The sequence below is a fragment of the Mytilus trossulus genome, unplaced genomic scaffold, assembly GCF_036588685.1.
Source record: "Mytilus trossulus isolate FHL-02 unplaced genomic scaffold, PNRI_Mtr1.1.1.hap1 h1tg000373l__unscaffolded, whole genome shotgun sequence".
In the NCBI taxonomy this organism is placed as follows: Eukaryota; Metazoa; Mollusca; class Bivalvia; order Mytilida; family Mytilidae; genus Mytilus; species Mytilus trossulus.
Genome location: NW_026963340.1, coordinates 1,103,733 through 1,130,370, shown reverse-complemented (window position 1 = coordinate 1,130,370; position 26,638 = coordinate 1,103,733). Strand labels below are relative to the sequence as shown.

Below are 26,638 nucleotides of genomic sequence, written 5' to 3'. Positions count from 1 at the left end.
ACTGTATAGATAGAATGAAACATAGTCATTTAGATGATGATACTTTGTTTTACGATTTTTTATTTTGGAAAAATTATGCATAACTTAATTTGTAGTTTTCTCTAGCTGAAAGAGATGGTTTAACATCAGATCACTAGAAAAAAAGAAATCAACACAACAAATCATCCGAAGCACTTTATTTGATTTACCTTCATCATTTTCATAAGGATAACTCAAAGCCGATTATTTCACATGCAATGACGTATACGAACCGCAACAGTAGAAGAGCTATATGCGAAGAAAAACAAGTACATACATGTAAGTCTTCTGTATTACAAATTGATGTTCCTGCGTCCATATTTTAACTCAATCAGGTATATTTTCTTTCATTTTTTCAGTATCCCAAGTACTTATTTTTTGTACTTGATATCCAGAAGAAATAAATTAAAAGATAGTTGCACAGTTCAAGGCGCGTACTTCACTTAATGACACTTAAAATCTAAAGTACTAAATTTAGAAGTTTCTTGCTCTGGTTAAAATTCCTGTTGTACACTACAGTACATTTAATTTTCAGTTTCCTGCTCTGTATAATTCCTATGGAGTTAATCGTTTGAATCTAATGTGGACGTAAATAAGGTTTTAGTCGTGAATAAATATACTCAATGAAAAGGATATGTTTGAATAAAAATAGATCTGCATTATAAATATAAAATTGAATGATTTATGGGTTTATGATTACTTATACAAACGTCGTAAAACATTTATATTATGTAATTATTTTTCAAATCACTTTCTAAAAATATAAAAGTTCGTTATGGCCGACTCGCTTTTAAACACGAATGATTTAGTGATTGGTTTACACAGGTAGTATATTTGATATAACAGGGTAGCTGATCGTATTTATTTGTCTTAGTAAATCTTAATGCCTTTTCTCAAAAACTAAAGTTTAAAGTATTGAAAAAGAGTACATAATAACCTGAATCATGTTGTATCGAACAACAAAGTTCGAACAAACTTTTAGGAACACCGAAAACGGTGTCGTGTAATACCAAACGGAAGGTTAATGTATGGAATGAAACGTAATGATCAAAAACAAAATAAGTGTTCCTTTCTGTTATTCTAAATTGAACGGTCGACCACACATATTACCCTATATCTTGCACAACAATGAATATAATTTGTAACAAATGAAAACATATAAATTGGGAGCTTCGCAAATTATGCATAAATTATGGATGAAATCTTCATGGTTATCGTTATTGTGCTACGTTTTATAAATTTACCCAATATTCACTTTTATTCACATACAGATAGAAAAAGTTCAAAGTTAAAAAATATTTGGATATTAACCGACCATAACCGGAAGATGCAGTTGTGTTCTGAATTAAAAAGGTGAATATTGGTAATATATGTAAATTTCGCTAATAAAATATGAACACTATAATTAAGAAAATGTGCTATGAGTTACAGTGAGACAACTCTACATTCATGCCAAAATGAATTAAACATGTTAAAAGTAACAGTTATAGTTCAAAGGACGATCTTCCACACAGGGAATATGTTCGCACCTAACAGCAAGATATAAACGCCCCTAAATAAACTAACGTAAAATAGTTCAAACATTTAAACCTACTGTCTAACATACATGTATATACAAAACGAAAAGCGAGAAACACCTATTAACCACACCAACAAAAGACAACCACTGAACATCAGGATCCTGACTTGGGACATAACATTCAGCGGTGTAAACGTTTTAGGATACGCCTAACCTTAGACAGTAGTTTAGCAATACAACATAAATAGACCCTGTATAATAATCGATTAAAGAGGGACGAAAGATACCAAAGGGACAGTCAAACTCATCAATCTAAAACAAACTAACAACGCCATGGCTAAAAATGAAAAAGACAAACAGAAAAACAATAGTACACATGACACATCATAGAAAACTAAAGAATAAACAACACGAAACCCACCAAAAACTAGGGGTGATCTCAGGTGCTCCAGAAGGGTAAGCAGATCCTGCTCCGCATGCGGCACCCGTCGTGTTGCTTATGTGATAACAAATCCGGTAAATAGCCTAATTCGGTAGGTCAAATTCATGAAAGGGAAGGGGATTGTAGTTACGACGTGAGGAACATATCCGATATCATTTGTGAAATGGTTATTCCATAACGGTCAACCAACTCGTGATGGCGTCCGTAAAATTTACGAAGGGATGATTTCAACTTCACCATTTGGAATTCTTGATTTAATAGCTTCCTTGTGAGCAGTAACCCTCTATCAAGAAAATCATGATAGGAAATGCAAGCACGGGAATATCGTATCAATTGAGAGATATATACCCCGTATGCAGGTGCTGCTGGAATGTTGAAACGTCTAAACTTGATCAACAAACATTAAAACAAAACAAATAAACATACACTGAACGAGTTAGTTTGATACAATGTGCCGATATCATGTCCTGGTTTTGCAGATACATTGAATAACAAGTTGGGTTATACGTATTATAACCACACCTTATTTGTTATATAGGAAGAAAACGAGTGCAGTGACCTCGGTTTTCTCTTTCTATTTTCATAAATGTATTCGAAAGACCTTTCTTCTCACTTGCTATTTCGAAATTCTTTCAAATAGTTTTTTTTATTTTGGTCGAATAAAACAGCTTGATCCTTATAATCCTTACAAATATTGATCATTTAAAGAAGATGTTTTTTAAACAAGAGCAAAAAACCTTAAGTTTAATTAAATATTTGGCAGAAGAACAATATAATCAACGACACTGCAAACTTAGTTTAATAGTTATTCCGGTTATATCTAGTGCTATTTAATTGGAATTTGAAAAGCTTATAGTTTAAGTGACGAACATTTATAAAAACTCATCCATATAGATATATATAAGCAATGCATGGATGACTGTAAACTAATACAACACCGTCAAACATAAACAGATTTAAAAAGTCATTTGATGTCTCTGAAATGAAAGTTCGAGCATTTTTTGTGATTTACATTGATGTGTACTTTAAATGAATATTTTAAAGTGCATTACTGCTGCAGAGCAAAACTACTATTATAATAGTTCGTTTCCATGTATAGTGCATGTTCGTCGCACTTCAGTGTTCTTTTGTTTCGTTGTTTTCCTCTAATAATTGGTATGTTTCCCTCGGTTTTAGTTTATCACCCAGATTTGTTACTCCCAATCATTATTTAATTATTATCATTTTTAAGATAATAACCAAATAAATAAACTATTTATCTAAACTTCCCCATTTCCATTCTCAATTTTATTCTTTATTCAAGGGCAATACATTCGTCTTGGTAATAACTTCTATAAGGTGTTGACTGACGATTTCAGCAAAGTTGACGTATTTGTAAATATTTTCCTACTGATCATATTTGTTGCTATATTTTCACTCTATCTACTGCAATTCCGTATACTATATAATATATAATAAAATGAATTAGTTTGCAATTAAAGGGCAAATATTCCTATACAACATATCTAGTCATTTAGAGGGCTAATTATCATGATTAGGTGGGTTTTTTTCTTTAGTTGTCGCGATTTTTTTAAGATTGACAAATTTTGTCTTTCTACCTAGTAGATTTCCGTAAAAATACCACCCCTTGAATCCAAGGCCTGATTATACTATGAGAAACTGACTTACAAATTTGACAACGTGATGTTCAAAGGTTAATTTATGTATGTATCTATTGACGAAGCTAAACATATTACCAAAAATAAAATCAGTAAAACGAAATGATGTACTCTTATGATGTATATCTATGACATAAATTAAAATCATAGTTAATTTAAATGTTTCTTTATATACAAATAAACACCCACCTACCTTATAGAAACTACCTATTTCAGTTGTATATATCAAAGAAATTGGGCATTATTTGTACTCATAATGAAATATAATTATAGTTCTTTTTTTTTAATAAACACATTACCACCCACCTAATACTAATAGATACCGCCCATTTCAGTTACATATATCAAAGAAATTGTAAATCATTGGTTTAATGTACTCTTGATGAGATAACCAATAAAAGTACCATCACGACAGTTTGTTGCTTTATTTAGCAGGATATATAACAAGTAAATATAGATTGGTCGTCATTCAGTTCGCTCTGTTAAAACACCAATACATCATCTTAACTATGAAGTTACAGAGTCTGTGCGTACTTGTGTTTGTCTGTGGTGTTAGTTGTATGAACCAAGACATTTTCAGAAAATATTTGGGTAAGTGAAATCAGGCATTTTTTATATTTAAATTATGTTTTAAAGTAATGGTTAAATTTTACTATGATAAAAAAAAGATCGAGAAAGAAGACAATAACATTTTTATTTAAGTCTAATCAAAATATGAGAATCACAGCACCTATATATTCGGCAAGTTTTATCAAGCACTTTTAATATTCAAGTTAAAGTCATCATGATATATTATTATATCGAGAAAGGTTCCAGTAACAATTCTTAATTCCAATCAAAAGTAAAATTCACTATAAAAAAGAAATAATCGACAGAAATGTAGCAATAATAACTCATAAGTTCAATCAAAATAATTCACGAATTGACAAAAACAAGAACTAAATATTTCAGAACGTTTTTAGGCACGTTTTATCAAGCAATTTTATTAAACAGACTACTATTCATTTTAACGTTTTCTTTATATATAACTGTTAGAATAATGCAGAAAGGATAAAATAGGATCAATAACACATCATAATGCCAATCAAGAAAAGTTACCGAAAGGACCTTCATTTTTTTACATAAATAAGGCAGTTTTCTCGTTTGAATTGTTTTACATTGTCTAATCGGGGCCTTTTATAGCTGACTATGCGGTATGGGCTTTGCTAATTGTCTGTGTCATTTTGGTCTTTTGTTGATAGTTGTCTCATTGGCAATCATACCACATCTTCCCTTTTATATTAATAATAACTTAACAATTTTCTGATGATCAATTTCATTATTTAAATTACTTTTTTTTTAAAGAGTATATTACTGTAAAAATATGGCGAAACATAATAGGTGCAAAACAAATGCACAAGTTCAACAGAAATAGTTACCTATAATACAAACAGCAAAACCTTAACACTAGTGATACAGAAAGTTATGTCTTCAACTTTAAGAAGTTTTGATTCAATAACGTCCTTGTAAACAAATGTATTAACTGAAATATAAATGCCATATTCTTGTGGTGCTAGGATGTTGCTTAACAGATACGGAAAGTTCAGAATGGTAAATCTGACATCATTTGTTTTGTCATAAACAAAATGCTCACTCTAGCCTAATCATAGACAAATCGATAACTCAAAAAGCAATGATCTTTCAAATTTGAGTCTTGTTGTACATAGGACCAATATAGTAATCTATCTTTAAACGAGACTCAAAACCTTTCGTTTATAATTACTATAATTATTTCATAGAATGCAACAATGAATCTATTCAATTGTCGTGGTTTTCTAGTGAAATGAAATAACCAAGGCAGCAACCATTTAATTTTCTGGGGGGTGGGGGGGGTGGGGGGGGCTATCGATTTTTTTCTAGTCAAACTTTTTTTTTCCTTCGGCGAAAAACAATCTATATTTTTGGCGACAAGCCGAAAACAATATTTTTCTTTCAATTTAAGCATTACATATAGTGGCAGCCAGCTAAGGGTGAAACAAACATTTTTTTCTCCGGGTCAAAAACAAATTATTTTTTCTCCAAAAACTGGAAACAAACTTAACAATGGCTGATAAAAAGACGTTGTGAATGGCTGAGTAAAAGATGTTGTCAATGGCTGATCAAAAGACGCTGTCAATGGCTGATAAAAAGACATTGTAAATGGCTAATGAAAAGACGCTGTCAATGGCCGATGTCAAGACGTCATCGATGGCTTTGCGTCGGAACGATTTGTAAATGCGTAGAAAAAGATGAAAGTTCCTTGCATTTTCTATTTTATTTCTTTTGAAAAGCTTAAGCACAAGGTCATTGTTAAAACAAATAACAAATAAAAACGAAAAATTCAAATATCAAATACAAAGTTAACTCTTGATCGATCAACGTACGCGTATTCGTGACGTAATTAGTTGTTCAGACACTTGTTTAATATTTTTCCATTTTTGATTTCGTAGATAAGTTATTCTTTAAGTATCTGTTCTATGATGTGTTAATTTTGCAGGCGACAGTATTCAAATTGTATCCTTTGGGATTGTTTTTCTTTAAATTTTTGAAAACTATGTTTTATTTATTCATATCATTTTCCCGTTTTTCTAGTGGCAAGACAACAAAGATTATTGGAAAGACACCATGGAGGCAGCGGCAGTGAAGGTAATATAAACAAGAAGTATACATGACAGTTCAGAGATATTGGATATTGAATCACAGGTCATGTATATGACCAAAACAAGAAAAAGACATACATGTAAATGAATTCAATTTACAAAGATAATATGTTTTATTGCTGTGTCCGCTCAATTAATTGTTTTTGTCATCCAATTCAATATAACAGTGATTACAGATATCATAGCCAACCAACGGTTTAAATAAAATACCACTTTGAATTATTTTTAAACTTGTGATGACTACTCACTTGTGTTGATCTCTAGATATCTTCAAGTTGCTTGTGTCAACGTTTGGCTGTCTAGTTGATATAAAAAAGGGGAGTCCATAAAAACTCTCAAAATAAAACGTAATCAATCAATTGAACTAGAACAAAATAACTGTTATATTTCTGACTTGGTTCAGACATTACGAAAATGACGGGTTAACACATGGTTCAATAGCTAGGTAACCTTCCCACTTTTGTGACAACATTTAGGGAGGACCCCAAACAGACATGAGGTTTGGCCTTGATGGTAACCTATAGCTGTTAATTTTTGTGTCATTTTGGTCTCTTGTGGAGAGTTGTCTCATTGGCAATCATACCTCATTTTTTTTTATATATAAATGATAGGTATATGTGACAGTAACTGACAAAGACACCGTTAAAAAAGTTTTTTTAAGTCGGTAGCACATAGGGTTTATAGCACGTACCTTCTCGAGACAGTACAAATTAAGTAATATATATGTCTACAAGGTTAAACAAAAAAAATCAAGACTTTAAAACAGCTCTTGCGTTTAAATACATCCAACACCTTCCAAAATCAACATATAATATTATTTAAAAGTCGTTGTTTTCTTAGTCTTTCGAACTTTTCGAACGCTCTCTCAAGCTATTGGTATTTACGGAACGATTTGCAAGTGACTAACGTGCCTGTTTCTTTTATTTGGAATTTCGGTGAATAATTTGAAAAATATTGTTTGAAAAAATAAAAGTAAAATAACAAACAAAACAAAAAGAACTGTTGGAAAATTTATTTTCATAATTACTTTCAGAGGATGACGTATTTGACGATGATGAGGTAGTCACAATAACTTGTGGTGAAGGAGAAGTAATCCAGGTGGTTGATGCAAACTATGGCAGTCAAGCAAAACCTCGTCAACCAAGAAAATATCATAAGCATGGAAAAGGACGTAAAGGCGGCAAATCTGAAAAAGATCAATGTAGCGACCCACAGTCATTAGTAAAGGTGAAGGGCGAATGTAATGGAAGGCAAGCATGTGAATTTACAGTCAGCAACCTTTTTAATGAGGATGATTGTATAAATGAGGAAATGCTTGCAGCAAGGTCAGGGTCAAAGTCCGGCAATGATATTCAACTCTGGTTTGATTACAAATGTATACCTCGTAAGTTTTAAAATGTTTAGATTAATCACGTGACAATTATCATCGTTCAATATCAAAGAAACCCCTATAATAATGCTTAGACGTTTTTTTATTGCTACACTTGTAGTATGTCTGATTTCTGATTTAAGTCTTTGCCAATATGAAAACGATAAGGACTTGACTAAGGTGTCGGGTTTTTTTTTTTTTTAAATAATCTACATTTTATTGCGAAACCTTGTACAAAAGAACATAAACATAAAGCATGCACGTGATTTAAGGAACAGTCGTTAAGCAGTTCAAACATCTTTCTGGACGATAAATAAGAATGTGACGAAATATAACACCATAAATTACTTGTATATTTTTTTTTAATCATTAATTGATCTTTTTTCTTTCAATTTAATAATAAACTATTATCATTCCAGATCCATGTGTAAACCATTACTGTGCACATGAAGGTATATGCGTTTTAGTCGATCTGATAGATTTGACCCCTCAATGTGATTGCGTGAACGAGTGGACAGGTGCCCATTGTGACGGTAAGCTTTTTTTTAAATAATAGATCATTGGCTCTTTAACGTTACCCTTTAATAACTTTATTTTGAATGTAACACATCTTCTGATTGGCTGGAAGTGTTCACAGCTCATAGACAGAATTTTGTCAAGTGACCGTGATTTCATCAACGTTTTTTCATGATTTACTCCATAAAAAAAATTAGAACTAAATAATAAGAAAAGATTGCAATATTTTTCTGGGTGATTGGAAATATCTTCAAAAATGTGGTGCATACCTTTGAATAAAACGCTTCGCGGTTATTCGGTGTGCACCACATTTTTGATGTTACTTCTTCAGAGACAGAAAAAATATTATAGTCATGCCTTAATGTGATTAATCATTATGATAAAGAATTCGCATCAGTGTGTCTGGACTAAAACTGTAGGACTGTGTAATATTACAGAAAATAATGAACATTTTTTTTTTTAAATGATATTTTTTCTTGATTTTTTTTTGCAAGAAATATATAATCTGTTAGAAAAACTTTGATTGGGAAACACATTTTAACTTTCAGGAATTGATATGGGATTGAAAAAAAAAGATAAACAATGTTATGATACTAATTTACTCAAAGCGATTAAGTTTTCAATACACAAAGTACGTTGTCTGTGTGAATTAAGAAAAAATTATATTATTTTTTTTTGTATTTTAAGTAGAACTTTTGAAATGAACTCATTCTACAAAAAAAAGATGTGTTTACATATTACGATTGAAACGTTATTCACGTGCTTGTTCACATTATACGGACTTCATATACAGGAGTGTGCTCCTTACGCAGAAACTGCTCCAACAAAGTTATGAGGAGGACAGATTAAAATTGACACTCCGTAAATTTTATGGACACTATCATAAATTGCTGGATCCATACGATGTGTCTTTAACCAAACTAGCTAAGGACATTTTTACCACATGGTAGATTGTGGTGTGTCATTATGTCGTCTAATATTTTAATTACCAAACTCATGCATTACTATAAGACGTGTTACGGTATCCCAAATTCATGTATATAGTTTAAATGTTTAATGTTATATTTGTAATTCTCATCGGATTTTGTCAAATGTGTTGACGTCTTTTTCTATTATATTTTTGTTATAGAAAATATGCATTATCTGACTTATATACCGTAAAATAAAAAAATATTTATAAAGATTTGTAAAGTTTAGTATCCTATTTTACCGACTACACTTGAGTGGGATATTCCCTTCTAATGCGTTCAGGTTTTAATACGCCCTTCAGCTCATTAAGAATAAAACTCACTAAATAATTTAGATAAAAACCTATTAAAATTTATTATCCATGCACAATAAAAATATTACTGCAACTGTATGAAGTAAGATACAAATGTATTGTAACCATCCGATAACGGTGTATGACAAATACAAGACACATTGTAAGTTATTTATTGTACCACTTAGCTTATGGAAAAGGGAAAGAGGATATGTTGGGTTTTTTTTGCTACATTATTTCTATCGCGGAAAAGTGGTTATTTTTTTAACAATTTTACTTGAACGAAATATTCAGAAAGCTTGGCCTTTGAATAGCAATACATTTTATAAAAAGATAATCAGGTTATAATTATATACCCTCCGCACCCCACCCTTTCGTGAGTTACGTTAATGTTATTAAATAGAATATAAGAATATCTTATTAGTTGATCATTTGATAGGGTAAAATGTATACATACATTTTAAAAAGTTAAGAACTGACACGAAGACGAATATAAATACATGTAGGTCACAGTATTATTTCCTATTCAGTGTGTATCGTTCTGAACATGCATGAAATATTTGCCACTGGACGTTAAGCAAGCAAACAAAAATCAATCAACCTATTCAAATCTTACACACGAATATGTTAAATCTAGATTTATTTTATGAAAGTCTACATTACAATTCATCTGACATATATGATAATGTTTCTTTATTGTAGCTATAAGTTAACAAAACCCCAGGTTACTTGTTTCTAATAAAAGTTAAAATGCGGTACCACAATGATGGTTTCTTTTAAACCTATCATCAATTGAACTTTAAAAAATAACTTTCCAAATCGGCAAAAAGAAAAACTATAAGAATAAGGGTTTGATGTAAATCATAGATGGCAATTTTATCAAGGAAAATAATCTTATGCCTTGGAGCATATATCATTGAAACATGGTATCGTCCGGGTTGATTCTGAAAAATGATGACCTGTCGTTCTGAAAGAAAATGACTCCTTATAGGTATATAAGTGTTATGGAAAGAAAAATTAATCACCGCTTCATTTATTAATTTTAATTTTGTTCAACGTAATCTGTACGATAATTTACGTTTGAAGTTGGATTCATAACAAACTTGACATATATATATTATAGTTAATTGCTATTAATAACTATTGCAATATGCATTGTTAAAATGTAATATCAGTATTTTAGTTTTAATATAATCTTAAATCTATCCTAATTCCATCTTACTTTTGAATTATAGTTTTTCATCTGTGACGTCAATTTTGCGCTGTTTCAGAAATTTCATAAATTCAAATGTGACGTATTTGTTAGCCTGTTCGCCATCGTATGTGACGTCATTTTTATGAAATGCGTTGAGGCCTGGACTGTGTCGGGTGTGTCTATTCTATGTTGGTCTTAGCATTATGTATTCGGGTTTAGTTTTCTGTTATGAGTTAATACTTTAGTTTCATTATGTATATCTGTTTTATATTCAGTTGATAAAATTTACTGTTTGCAATAGCTTTAATTGTTTTAAATAATAAGGATGTTATTATCCCAAGCATAAAAACATAGCCGTTTTTGACACAACCTTTTTCAAATTTTGATCTTCAGTGCTGTACAATTTTGAACTTTTTTTCACTTTCGATCTTTTATATCTGGACGTCTTGTATCGTCTTGTCTTGTGTGGACAAGGCGCGTTTTTGGCGTATTGAATTTTAAACCTGATGCTTTTTGTTATCTATTAATCATGTGTTTCTTTGTCTAATATGTTCTCCTATTTATTTGTATTGTAGTCCTGTTATATTATGTTGTCATTTCAATGTTATATTTAACATTGCTATAAAAGTGCGAGGTTTGGCATGCCACAAAACCAGGTTCAACCCACCATTTTTCCTTTAAAAATGTCCTGTACCAAGTCAGGAAGATGGCCATTGTTCTCGTGGGATTTTGTCTGATGCTTGGTTCGTTTCTGTGTGTATTACATTTCAGTGTTGTGCTGTTGTTCTCCTCTTATATTTGATGCGTTTCCTCGGTTTTAGTTTGTTACCCCGATTTTGTTTTTTGTCCATGGATTTATGAGTTTTAAACAGCGGTATACTACTGTTGCCTTTATTCAAGAAAAGAAATTGAGCTGAATAAAACGATGCGTGAGTGATATCAACATTGTGTATTTTATCTAATTTTGTGTATTTATTTAACCAACATTTACATAATCATTGCCCCATTTAAATAATCTTGCACGATATATGCACTATAAAAGTACACTGCAAAATTTGCCTATATTACAGTATGACTATCAATCTTTCAAATACCTGAAGTTTAATTTAGATGTATAGCTGAAATACAATCTAATTCACAATAAACTCCAAGAAAAACTGTTCACCGGAAACAAATGGTAATGTGAAGAAATAACCCTCCCAATCTCAGATGAACTTTGAAAATCAAATAGTCTCTTGCTTTTGTTTATGCCAGATGATATAAATACATTAAAATAATGATATTGTTAATTATTTATGTGATTTTAAAATTTGTATAAACGACTAACAATATTCGGATCATCTGTCCAAGCATTCCCTGTAATTCTGGTTCTTAACTCAGATAGCTGTGCCAGTGGCGCTATTGAGGTTAGTTTTAGCATCGTGTGAAATAGTGTTGTTGAATAAAACAAAACAGAATTTGAAAAATGCTATCCATCAAAATATACAAACCTTTTGTAGCAATACCATTTCTTTTAATTGTTTATTTTTACACACACACTTTAATTGTTTGCTCACCCTTTGATTTTACGAAATTCTTTAATTTTGTTTGAATACTACTAGTAATTGATCGAGAGTATTGATAGTATACACATGAAAGCGGCGATAGCAATATAAAAAAAGTATTAACTTTAATTAAACAATTGAATAGACAACCCATGCGAAGCAGACCCAAGCCCATGTCCAGAAAGAAGCACGTGTTCAATAACTGGTGATGGAAGTGCCAGTTGCTGTTGTGATGAAGGCTATACGGGAGATAATTGCGACGTATTAGGTTTGAATTTAAAACATTTTTTTATTATTTACAAGGAGTTATATAATGGACTTTCATTGGTTCAAACACATTACAGCTTTCAAAATAAAGGTTATTGAAGTGTATGAAAGCATGTTTCATTCAAATTGATATTTTAAGTGTAAAAATTGATCTTTTAAATGTTCATATAAACTATGCTTTTGTAATAGAAAGTAAAAAAAAATAAAAACACAGAACTCCGAGTAAAATTCAAAATGGAAGTAGATATAAGAAGATGTAGCATGAATGCCAATGAGACACCTCTCCATTCAAGTTACGCTTTGTAAAAGTAAACCATTATAGGTCAAAGTACGGTCTTCAACACGGAGCCTTGGCTCACACCGAACAGCAAGTTAAAAAAGGCCTCAAAAATGAACAAAAGTCCATTATCAAATGGCAAACACAAAAGCTCAAAACACATCAAACGAATGGATAAAAACTGTCATATTCCTGACTTAGTACAGACAATCTTGCAATCAAAGCGTTCGTTTACTATAACTGTAGATATCACAACTTTTAATTTCTGTTTTGAAAAAATATACTTTTCGAATGTGTATGAATTTTTTCAAAGTTGAATAGCATTTTTACTATTAAAAAAATAAAATCACAAAAATACTGAACTCCGAGGAAAATTCAAAACGGAAAGTCCCTAATCACATGGCAAAATTAAAAGCTCAAACAGATAAATGGATAACAATTGTCATATTCCTGACTTGGTACATGCACTTTCTTGTGTAGAAGATGGTGGATGAAATCTGGTTTTAAAGCTAGCTTAACAACTTACTTGTATGACAGTCTCATAAAATTCCATTATATTGACAATTATATGTGAACAAAGCAAACAGACATAATAGGTAAGTTGTCCAAAATAGGGGTACAGCAGTCAACATTGCGTCATATGCTTAATCACTTTATCAAAAACACAAGTATGTCAACAAAGAAAAACAAAAAGGTATTAAGATAAAGCACATAAACAAAAACGAAAGACAAGATTGATTTATACAAAAAATATCTGTTGCCGACAGTTCCTCACTGTTTATTGCAACGTTTGAATTATGATTGGTAACAGTAAATCAGTATTTGAGAACTACTCTCAATGACTTTAATGTATTAAGCAATGCATTGATGCTGAAATAATATCCCTTTTTGTAATCATAAACCTATCTCAACGATACCAGACTTGTCATTTAAAACTCCAGAAATATGACTCATCGGTGACACTCGAATTAAAACAGTTTCAAAACCATAAACGACATTAAACTAACCGATATTTTTAAAATATGTGCATAGCTTCTTTGGGACAGACTGTAATCATTATAATAATAAATCTCGCATTTTTTACTATCTTCAAAAATCTCAATGATAAATGCATGTTATATATTTCTTATTGTACATCAATCAAATGGAGCGGATGTGTTTGACGCTATAGCGTTTTATAATTTATTGTTATGGTTGTTTTGTTATTTATTTTCTTTTCTTTTTATTTTTGTTAATCAGTGTATTTAAAACATTTACTTTATTTGCACGTTAGTGGATGCATGTACCGTTAATCCCTGTCAAAACGGTGGACAATGTACCCTAGATAGCCAAGGACTTCCTGTGTGCACATGTGTATCTGATTTTGAAGGAACATTTTGTGATGGTAATTAGTTTTCATGTATACTTTATAAAGAACATTAAAGAAAATTTTCATTTTAAACAATGGCGAATCTGTAGATTTTGTGCACTACGTCATTAGAATTGATGCTTGTAAGTTTTAAAATAAAATAATTACGCAAGTGTATCATGTATTAGAAGAAATTTGCAATGCATGTGATATCGGTCGTGTTCTGAATTTCAATTTCGCTACTGAGTTATTATGGCACCCTCAACGGAGTTGGGGTGACATATTGTTATTGTTCGTTTCTTTTTGTCTTATTATTATTATATTTATTCTTCCACACTTTTTTGTCCATACTATTTCTCCGAATTAGCTTCAACAATATTGATGAAACTATACCATAATGTAGACCACAACATTTTATAGTGCAGTGGGGTAGGGCACCATCAAGATGGCTACCGTTGCCATGGAAACGAAACAAATGTGAAAAAATCCCGTTTTTTGTTTTGGTGAACTATTTGGATAGGCTTTAACTCAGAACCGATATATTTTGATACAATGTAGGTGCCCACTATATACAGGTGTTTGGATGATTTTGGCACTCATTGGAACTACTATGTTGCCATGGAAACAACACCAAAAATTTCAAAAATCTCAAAATGTTCCAGACTTGATGAAACTTCACAGTAACGATGAGCAACATTGGAAGATGTGGAATTTGGCGTTGGAATTTCCAAAATATCTGTCGTTACCATGGAAACAATGCAAAAAGGTCAAAACTTTGAATTTTCACAGAACATTCCAGAACATCAATGTTAAATTTGTTCTAGAGACATTAAATGATATATTGGTATGCCTACATGTTATGATGATATTAGGAAATTCCAAAATGGCCGCCATTGCCATGGAAACTGGACAAAAGTTTAACATTGACCCTACGGGAAAATACACTTAAGCTGCATTTTTTTTTTAAATATAACAACAATTCCACGGATATCGTAATCAGGAGTATGTGCACGTAATGCTGTACTGCTAACATGTACTAGAATATGCTAGAATAAAAATATGTATTTTATTTAACGTGCTTCTTTTCTATACAAAAATCACGCTTTTAAGAGAAAATCGCCACCGACAGAATGAGAAACACTCAGAGTACATATTACTGACATTTCTGCACTTGCGTTAAAGTACATATCCGTAAATGACACACCTGTTAAAATCTACACATTAGCTGAAATCAATCGATAAACATGTAATTTAATTGTACACGATAAGTTACATGTATTGTGTGATACGCGAGCTATTGAAGAATAAATTGAACAGTTAGTACGCCGCTCCGTCAATATATACACATGTTGTCTGTCCAAGGTCCCCTCTAAAAAGAATATTAATATATAAATAAGTCCACGATAATATACTTGAGTATCACGTGACACCACCTTCCTACTTGCGCGCGTGTCTAATTTTAGATTTATAAGGATTCCCAAACTATGTATAGAACTGAAACGTATTCAACGGAAGAGAAAAAAAAAGGGGGGGGGGTTGTTGTTGTGTGTGTGAAGAAATGCTGATTCCCACATGTATAATAGATATTTGACTCTTGTACACTCATAAGTATTGATGCTACTGTGACCATGTGCAGTACGGGGTGCCATCCTCAGCTATTGCTAGCAATAGCAAATCTAGTTTATTTTGATTTTCTTTATTTGTTTTATCTTTTCGTGTTTAAAAAATAAATACATTTTACATAAAGTTTAACATTGTGAGCTGTGTATGAAATAACTTGAGGTATATATTAATACTGGAATATGTTTTCTATTTGCAATGCAAGTATTTTGAAAGTAATGATAATGTGGTCAATTAAGTAAAAATGCGTAGTGTTGTAAATTACACTTTTTTTAAGGTCAGTGGACCGACTTTCAACAAAATTAATTATTTAATTTTGTTTCTTTCCAACTTCAAACTTTAAACTTAAATAATTTTTTTTAGGTAAAATGACTCGAAATTGGTGTATTATTTTGTGGTATAAAATCACCAATTTATTTTATCAAAAGTAATACAACACCCTAATTATATTTTCAGTAAATTGTCAATGGCCAATGAGTTCGTGCCCTACAGGTTTTACCGAGATACCCACGGGTAGTAGGAATTGTTATTATACGTGTGATACAGAAACTAGTTGGCTTGGTGCAGTGGTATTGTATTTTTTATTTTCATTTTATTTTTATAGTCAGTGTACTTTTGAAACTATTTATAAGATTTCTATTTCAAGATTTAATATTTGAATAAAAAAATACCTTCGTGGTTGTGAATTAAGGAATATTCTTCTTTGTTATATTTTGAGTATGCTCTATAGTTGATATTTCAAAACTTTATATTCCTATGTATTTTCGCACTCATTTAATTTGACGTTGCTTTAATTTTTGTAACTTGTATTTGAACACAATGAAATAATTATCATTTTTCACAAAACGGAATAATTTATAATTTCGTTTTAGTTCGAGTGTCGGGCACAGGGTGCATATCTTTGGGAACCAAATACTCAAACAGAACTTACTGCTGTTGGTCAATTTCTGGATGTAGCAGGTATAGACACTGTTTTTTCTGCTATTGATGCATATTTTAATTGATTACAGAATATGAAAAAAAGTTTTATATCATTCGTATGGGATTGGTTCAATTCTGATAAATATTCTGGTGCAAGATACATGCATATATGGGACAAAACCGTCTTCTAATATGGGGTCATTCATTTATTTACATATCATAAAAAGATGCGTTATATACCTTTTTTAACCATGCAGGTTGTGTATCAGAATTGTGGTAAAATTGTTTTTTGTTGTTTTCATGGCTACCATTGAAATAGCCTTCCTTCCAATGGAGAGTGCAATAAGGGGAAATAAGGAGAAATAACTCTTGGTAAAAAAATGTGTCAGTGAGGGCCTATATGTTTTACTAGTATGTTTTTGATACAGATATAAACGACTCATCAATGGCAAGGGGAATTTTCTCTGGAAACTAATTATATATTATAAAGAATTGATATTGTAACAATCAACCACACTGAATAAGCATGTTCGGAGCTCATGAAATGACCTGAAACCTTATCAAATTATGTTTTACTGATAACTTGGACCTGATTCTGACACGAAAACTGCTCTATAATGGTAATGAAGAAGTTAAAGACTAACATTGACACGACACTAATGAATTAGTTGATCAATACGATTCGTCTGCAGTGTCTAAAACTTAATATGTTGTCGTTGTCGTAGATCTATAGACACCAAAATTGTTATATAATCTGTTGATTCAACTATTGGTGGTTTTTTTTTCGTTTTTAACATATTAGCTAAGAGTGATGATGTGCATGCCGGCCTGTGTAAACATAGAAGGAGAAGAGTTTTTTCTGTTGGCGTGCCTAGTCTCACGTTGTGTTTTTAAGCGATTTCTAAAACTTTTGGGTTTCTTTCACCTTAGTGTAAACAATATTTTATTATGATAAATACAAGTATAAATTATAAATACATATTCACGATAAGGATCCATCATTCACCTTGATGTGTATTCTTTTGAACTCTAAATGACATTATAGCATCTGTAACAGTTATTAAGTTTGATCCTAAACTACACCGACACGAATCCGAAATTCATTGTAGGTGTAAATAGTTATCAAAAGTACCAGGATTATAATTTTATACGCCAGACGCGCGTTTCGTCTACACAAGACTCATCAGTGACGCTCAGATCAAAATAGATAAAAAGCCAAAACAAATACAAAGTTGAGGAGCATTGAGGACCCAAAATTCCAAAAAGTTGTGCCAAATACAGCTAAGGTAAGAAAATCCTTAGATAGTTCTAAGCCATTATTAATTATAAATGAAAACTGAATTTTACTATGCGTATTGCTGTGTGACTTTACATTGGCTAGATGTATAGAAGAAGGGTTGACCCCGGTGATTGGTTTAATCATTACAATATACAGTTTTTGGTTTTTCAATTTCGGTAATATTCGGACTTCAATGATATGTTACTTATTTATGTACTTACGTACTTGTTCATGTTGTAGCCGACAGATATTGGACTGGTGCATCAGATCAGACTGCTGAAGGCACGCCTACCTTCGAACTTGGATCTTTAGGCGCATTAACTCTTTCACCTGGTGAGTCATTAGATTTCAATTTGTCTAAAAAAAAAAGGATGTGTAGTTAAAATAAAAGAAATAGGTGGTAAATGTATAAGGGGAGATAACATACGTTGAGGAATATGATCACAACTAACAGTGTACACAAATAATTTAACGACAGTTCGATTTTTAGAAATAAATAGCCCAATTTGACAACAATTAAGAGATATTTATTCATGTTTGAATAGATGCTTTGCTTATAGAACCACGATGATATCCGGAAATTAAGTGTGTTTCCATATGTACACCGTGCAGATAGATCACATTTTAGGGTAACGTATCTGGATAGTACCATCATAAGTTTATCTTTCGTACATTACTCAAATATTGTAGGCCAACCGGAGTCATTGGTCCCAAATACTATTTAAAATACAAGTACAAAAAATAGATATACCGTATCAATCTATGGCACAATATCCCTATATGCACAGCAAAAAAAACACATAAAAAGTAAAGGAACAGCGCTTTTTCTATAAAACTTTTCTTTATTTCAAAGTCACAATGAGGCCTTCAACATGGAGCAAATACAAAATTTTCACCTCACTGCAAGTGTAATACAGTCCCTAGCACCGGAATTCTTTGCAAAGTACATCTAGATGAACTGTTTGTAACACCGAACGAATATTCTTTGTGAAATTCCAGGCAAATGAAGAATTTTCACTTTTCTATCGTTTTCCTTATTTCTTACATTTGTATCTATGACAGTAGTTTTTGATGCACAACGGGAAAGGCGGATCGACAATGATGCATTAGGAAGTCAATGTGATGTAAAATTTGCGCCGACGAAGGAAATGGGTTCTCCAGCCTTTCATAACTACGTATTGTGTTTTAGTTTGTTTTTTAACTAAAGGACCATCATTTGTGTCTTTCGCAATCGTTTCTTCACTGCTCCAAGAAAGTTGAATAAAAAATTCACGAAAATATTAATGCATTATTTTTTTCTCTATATGCATTTGGAATTGCAAGTAAATTGACTACAACTGTATTTAACTAATAGGCGTATGGTTCACGTGTTGCGTTCAACTTTCATTCTGAAACTTACCTGAAAACCTCTAAAGCTAATGCATACTTTGCCCAAAAATGATGTGAACAATAGCTCATTCCATTTGAAAGATGTGTTATATTTTTCAGTATTGAAACATAAAACATCCAAAAATATCCCAAATTAATCCTGCAGTGCAAAATGGCCTCTGTTTTTGGGGTTTTTTTTATTGTGTTTTTTTTTTTAATCCTGTGGTTAGTTACACTTTGTTTTTACACTACGAAAGATCTCATCGCTTAAAATGAATCTTATTTTTCAGATAGCAATGGTGCTAATTCAGACTGTGTAGCATATGAACCAGGAGACGATTTAATTTACAGAACATGTCAAACTCAAAGAAAATGCGTTTGTGAGATACAGGTATTTATGTGACGTCTTTTTGTACTATTATCTCTTGGATATAAAACAGAAGAAGTGGTATGATTGCCAATGAGACAATTGTCCACAAGAGACCAAAAATGATACAGACATTAACAACTAAAGGTCACCGTACGGCCTTCAACAATGAGAAAAGTCCATACCGCATAGTCAGCTATAAAAGGCCCCGATAAGACATTATAAAACAATTCAAACGAAAAAACTAACGGCCTTATTTATATAAAAAAAAAAATGAACGAAAAAAAATATGTAATACATAAAAAAACGACTCCTGACTTGGGACAGGCACAGGGTTTATTTATTTTTTTTATAAATGATGTATCTCTGTGTATTGTTGATATCACTAGATGAAGATCTCTGTTGATCAATGATTACTTTATGTCGCGCCTGTGCAGAAAGCTAGGCTAAATCGCGGCAAGATTCTTGGTTATGCTTGGAATATGACAGCATTGGAGTGACACAAATTGAGATGAATGATCTTTAAATCTACAAATATTCCTGATAATTGCAATTGGCCATACAATATATTCAAATTTATATATTGAAATGAGTAAATGAATAAAATATTATAGTCTTCAAATTCAGATTTCCTCACAAAATGGAGAATTGATACTTATCATTAGTAAAACCTACAATGAATTGTTGATTTAATTCATACTTTTTTCAAAATAAATGAGATGTTTTCTTTTTGTAGATGTTATTATCATAGATCGTTCTAGCTTTGTCTTCAATAACATTCAGTTAAGGTGGTACCCAACACTTTCACTAAAATAAGTTTGCTCGTTTGATTTTCATAAAAAGTTGTCAAAGTAAATACTTTGACTAATACTTTGACTCTTTAACAAAAATATAAAGATTTCAAAAATTTTGAACCAACCGTTTTGTCAGAAAAAATACACTGTTTGACAAAAACCAATTTTGATCATTGAGAAGCTTAATATTCTTTTTACAACACAACGTAGTTAAAACGTTTAGCTGACTTTACCGAGTTAACTCTCTGTAGTGTTAGGTTTAACCTTAATTATTTTACATTTCAGATTCCCTGTGCAACTCAAAACTAGACAGAAACGATAAAAGACCGTCATTGAACATCTAAGCTGCTATAAATAACTCATCTACCCTTATGATCCTTTCCGAATAACTTGAGAAGTTGTAATTGTATAGTGGCAGCACCCTTTTGTAATGAAATATATACTAATTACCATTCTGCCTTGTTTTATCATCTCTTTTTGTAGATTGTACTTATTTGAACTATAGTTATGATTTTACAACTGAGCGTAGACAATTGTGATCGAAGCGTTTTCTGATCTGCCTTCTTTAGTTATATGGCTACGTTGTAACTTTAAAAATCATTAGAATTCATAAAAATGTCTTCTGTATATTGTTGATATCACTAGATGAAGATCTTTGTTGATTAATGATGTATCTCTGTGTATTGTTGATATCACTAGATGAAGATCTTAGTTTATTAATGATGTATCTCTGTGTATTGTTGATATCACTAGATGAAAATCTTTGTTGATTAATGATGTATCTCTGTGTATTGTTGATATTACTGGATGAAATGCTTAGTTTATTAATGATGTATCTCTGTGTATTGTTGATATCACTAGACAATTGTGATCGAAGCGTTTTCTGATCTGCCTTCTTTAGTTATATGGCTACGTTGTAACTTTAAAAATCATTAGAATTCATTAAAAATTTCTTCTGCTTCGTATTTGAAAATAATATATTCCATTATATGGGACATAACGATTATTGTCAATTTGAATACATGGTAAATTGTAAATGATATGTATATTTAGAAAATTATAATTGTATTTGTTGTATCTGACTAAAAGGCAGATACAACAGAAGCATCCGATGGGTCTTCATCGAAGCGACAAAATCAATCCTCTGAGGCGTGCTCCAGTTGTATTCTAAAGAGAAACGTATACTAGATAAGCGAAATGGATGTCACACTAAACTGCAGAGCTAACAAATGAAACAAAATTTTAAAACCTCACAAAGTAACATAGATTTCAGATTCCTGACTTGGGACAGGCGCAACTATTTGGTGTGTATACATGGGATCGCTTGTTGTTTTGGGTAAGATCACTACAATTATTAATGTAAAATGTTTAAATATAATGACCCATGTTTTATCGAACAACATTCCATTATTAGAGTTGGTTTCCATCTACTGTGTCAGTTCTTTTCTGTAATAAATGTTAGAAACAGTCGCTATGTATTTTAGTGATGTTTCACACATTTATAAATAAATCTGCTGTCTTTGGTCGTATTGGAAATCACAATTCCCAATTCCCCTGTTGCATGTTTTAGCGGTGAATTCAGTTGCTCTGAAAGATTTAGAAAGAAGCTAGAAATATTATGATTTTATAAAATGTGTAGTTGATTTCGGAATACTGTTTGATTTTTTGTTTTACGTCCAGTGGCAAATAAGTCATGCATGTTCAGGAAAAAAACTAAACATTAATAACAAAATGTAGGTCATATGATATAGGTCAATCGTGATGAAGTTGGCAAATAAGAGTATATTGCACAATGACATAAAGTGAGCATTGGAGCATGCCAATTACGGAATCATCTAAGAGTGGTTGTAATTTTTCTTCATGCGCACACTATAGCTATATACACGAAAGTAAGTTATGACATCTCATAAAACTATAGAGGCTCCAAGGAGCCTGTGTCGTTTCAGTACAATACACACGGCTTGTTTCGTGGTGTGTGAGGGGAAATAAAATTCGGAAAATCGCTGCGGAAGCTACTATTAATAATATATTATGTCTCTGGTTCATAAATGATATAAATTGTCTTCAACTAAAGTAAAGATACTAGATGCTAGAGTTGTGCATATGTTGTGTACGTAACAGTTTTTCCTTTATTTGTCGTCAAGCTTTATATTTCTTTAGGTCGTATGTCTTATGACGTAACTTGGTACTTATGCATCCCAGGGTGGGTTTTATTTTTACTTATGGTGTCTCTGTTGCAGATGGATGCTATTGAGTGAATAGAATGTAAGAGAATATGTTACCAGTGTCTTTGTCAACTCAACTTTAAAAATCTTTCAATAGTGTTAAATTGAGAATGGAAATGGGGAATGTGTCAAAGAGACAACAACCCGACCAAATAAAAAAACAACAGCAGAAGGTCACCAACAGGTCTTCAATGTAGAGAGAAATTCCCGCACCCGGAGGCGTCCTTCAGCTGGCCCCTAAACAAATATATACTAGTTCAGTGATAATGAACGCCAAACTAATTTCCAAATTGTACACAAGAAACTAAAATTAAAATAATACAAGACTAACAAAGGCCAGAGGCTCCTGACTTGGGACAGGCGCAAAAATGCGGCGGGGTTAAACATGTTTGTGAGATCTCAACCCTCCCCCTATACCTCTAACCAACGTAGAAAAGTAAACGCATAACAATACGCACATTAAAATTCAGTTCAAAAGAAGTCCGAGTCTGATGTCAGAAGATGTAACCAAAGAAAATAAACAAAATGACAATAATACATAAATAACAACAGACTACTAGCAGTTAACTGACATGCCAGCTCCAGACTTCAATTAAACTGACTGAAAGATTATGATTTCATCATATAAACATCAGGCACAATCCTTCCCGTTAGGGGTTTAGTATCATACCATCTTAACATATATGAGAAGAAGATAACCCGTGTCATGCCAACAACTGTTTTTAGAATCTTTGTAAAATTTACTTTTAACTACAGCAACCTTTTTGTTGTAAGATTTATTATATTATTGTTTCAATTACTAAGTCGGTTGTGTTTAATGTATGTTTACACATTTTAGACTGATGGATTCCGATTATCACAGTAACTTATGACTGGTATACTGTGGATTCATTTATTTTCGTGGGTACCAATTTTCGTGGATTGAGGAAAACTCGAATATTCGTGGATATTTAATTTCGTGATTTTGGTAAAGACTGCATACATTCCTTTAGAATATTTGTAATTCGTTGAATATTTAAATTTGTGGTTCCCCTGTACCCACGAATTCAACGAAAATTAGTATCCAACGAATATTAATGAATCCACAGTATCTGTTTGGTTGTTCAGTATACTGCAACTATATACATTTGTCATAGTGAGAGGTTTCACTAGATATAAAACACAGTTTAATCCATTTTGTTTTTGGGAAAATGACTGCTCAAAGTCAAGTTTTCGTTGGATTATAACGTTTGATTTTGTCAGTTTGCATGTACTTCTCCTTTTTTAGCTCACCTGGCCCGAAGGGCCAAGTGAGCTTTTCTCATCCGTCGTCGTCGTCGTTAACATTTTACATTTTAAACTTCTTCTAGAGAACAACTGAATGGAATGAAACCAAACATGACATGAATGTTCCTTATGAGGTGCTGACTAAGTGTTGTGACTTTGTAGCCGATCCATCATCCAAGATGGCCGCCAGCGCGTGACTTAGTTTAACAAAGGACCCTATGGGAAATGCATACAAATGACTTCTTTTAGAGAATCACTGAATGGAATGAAACCAAACATGGCAGGAATATTCCTTATGCGGTGCTGACCAAGTGTTGTTACTTTGTAGCCGATCCATCACCCAAGAAGGCCGCCAGTGGGGGACTTGGTTTAACATAGGACCCTATGGGAAATGCATACAAATGACTTCTTTTAGAGAACCACTGAAAGGAATGAAACCAAACATGGCAGGAATGTTCCTCATGAGATGCTGATCAGGTGTTGTTACTTTGTAGCCGATCCATCATCCAAGATGGCCGCCAGCGCGTGACTTAGTTTAACATAGGACCCTATGGGAAATGCATACAAATGACTTCTTTTAGAGAATCACTGAATGGAATGAAACCAAACATGGCAGGAATATTTCTTATGAGGTGCTGACCAAGTGTTGTTACTTTGTAGCCGATCCATCACCCAAGAAGGCCGCCAGTGGGGGACTTGGTTTAACATAGGACCCTATGGGAAATGCATACAAATGATTTCTTTTAGAGAACCACTGAATGGAATGAAACCAAACATGGCATGAATGTTCCTCATGAAATGCTGATCAAGTGTTGTTACTTTGTAGCCGATCCATCATCCAAGATTGCCGCCAGCGGTGGACATAGTTTAACATAGGACCCTACGGGAAATGCATACAAATGACTGTTTTTAGAAAACCACTGAAAGGAATGAAACCAAACATGGCATGAATGTTCCTCATGAGATACTGATCAGGTGTTGTTACTTTGTAGCCGAACCATCATCCAAGATGGCCGCCAGCGGTGGACATAGTTTAACATAGGACCCTACGGGAAATGCATACAAATGACTGTTTTTAGAAAACCACTGAATGGAATGAAACCAAACATGGGATGAATGTTCCTTATGAGGTGCTGACCAAGTGTTGTTACTTTGTAGCCGATCCATCATCTAAGATGGACGCCAGCAGGGGACTTAGTTTAACATAGGACCCTATGGCTATGGTAAATGCATACAAATGACTTCTTTTAGAGAATCACTGAATGGAATGAAACCAAACATGGCAGGAATGTTCCTTATGAGGTGCTGACCAAGTGTTGTTACTTTGTAGCCGATCCATCATCCAAGATGGCCGCCAGTTGGGGACTTGGTTTAACATATGACCCTATGGGAAATGCATACAAATGACTTCTTTTAGAGAACCACTGAATGGAATGAAACCAAACATGGCATGAATGTTCCTCATGAAATGCTGATCAAGTGTTGTTACTTTGTAGCCGATCCATCATCCAAGATTGCCGCCAGCGGTGGACATAGTTTAACATAGGACCCTACGGGAAATGCATACAAATGACTTCTTTTAGAGAATCACTGAATGGAATGAAACCAAACATGGCAGGAATGTTCCTTATGAGGTGCTGACCAAGTGTTGTTACTTTGTAGCCGATCCATCATCCAAGATGGCCGCCAGTTGGGGACTTGGTTTAACATATGACCCTATGGGAAATGCATACAAATGACTTCTTTTATAGAACCACTGAATGGAATGAAACCAAACATGGCATGAATGTTCCTCATGAAATGCTGATCAAGTGTTGTTACTTTGTAGCCGATCCATCATCCAAGATTGCCGCCAGCGGCGGACATAGTTTAACATAGGACCCTACGGGAAATGCATACAAATGACTGTTTTTAGAAAACCACTGAATGGAATGAAACCAAACATGGGATGAATGTTCCTTATGAGGTGCTGACCAAGTGTTGTTACTTTGTAGCCGATCCATCACCCAAGAAGGCCGCCAGTGGGGGACTTGGTTTAACATAGGACCCTACGGGAAATGCATACAAATGACTTCTTTTAGAGAACCACTGAATGGAATGAAACCAAACATGGCATGAATGTTCCTCATGAAATGCTGATCAAGTGTTGTTACTTTGTAGCCGATCCATCATCCAAGATTGCCGCCAGCGGTGGACATAGTTTAACATAGGACCCTACGGGAAATGCATACAAATGACTGTTTTTAGAAAACCACTTAAAGGAATAAAACCAAACATGGCATGAATTTTCCTCATGAGATACTCATCAGGTGTTGTTACTTTGTAGCCGAACCATCATCCAAGATGGCCGCCAGCGGTGGACATAGTTTAACATAGGACCCTACGGGAAATGCATACAAATGACTGTTTTTAGAAAACCACTGAATGGAATGAAACCAAACATGGGATGAATGTTCCTTATGAGGTGCTGACCAAGTGTTGTTACTTTGTAGCCGATCCATCATCTAAGATGGACGCCAGCAGGGGACTTAGTTTAACATAGGACCCTATGGCTATGGTAAATGCATACAAATGACTTCTTTTAGAGAATCACTGAATGGAATGAAACCAAACATGGCAGGAATGTTCCTTATGAGGTGCTGACCAAGTGTTGTTACTTTGTAGCCGATCCATCATCCAAGATGGCCGCCAGTTGGGGACTTGGTT

At 32.9% G+C, this 26,638-nt stretch overlaps 1 protein-coding gene and 1 long non-coding RNA gene across 2 annotated transcripts; both read left to right on the top strand.

Annotated features, from left to right (window-relative positions):
- Positions 1–4,104: 4,104 nt before the first annotated feature.
- LOC134701999 (neurogenic locus notch homolog protein 1-like) lies at positions 4,105–16,716 on the top strand. The gene is made up of 8 exons (XM_063563109.1): positions 4,105–4,228; positions 6,248–6,301; positions 7,349–7,699; positions 8,104–8,217; positions 12,346–12,468; positions 14,018–14,128; positions 16,169–16,281; positions 16,585–16,716. The coding sequence occupies exons 1-8, from the start codon at positions 4,147–4,149 to the stop codon at positions 16,714–16,716; spliced, it is 1,080 nt and encodes a 359-aa protein (XP_063419179.1). The 5' UTR covers positions 4,105–4,146.
- A 1,423-nt stretch (positions 16,717–18,139) lies between these two features.
- Positions 18,140–21,399, top strand: LOC134701933 (uncharacterized). The gene is made up of 3 exons (XR_010104263.1): positions 18,140–18,245; positions 19,571–19,671; positions 20,727–21,399. It is a non-coding gene; the product is annotated as an uncharacterized LOC134701933 (long non-coding RNA).
- The last annotated feature ends 5,239 nt before the right edge of the window (positions 21,400–26,638 follow it).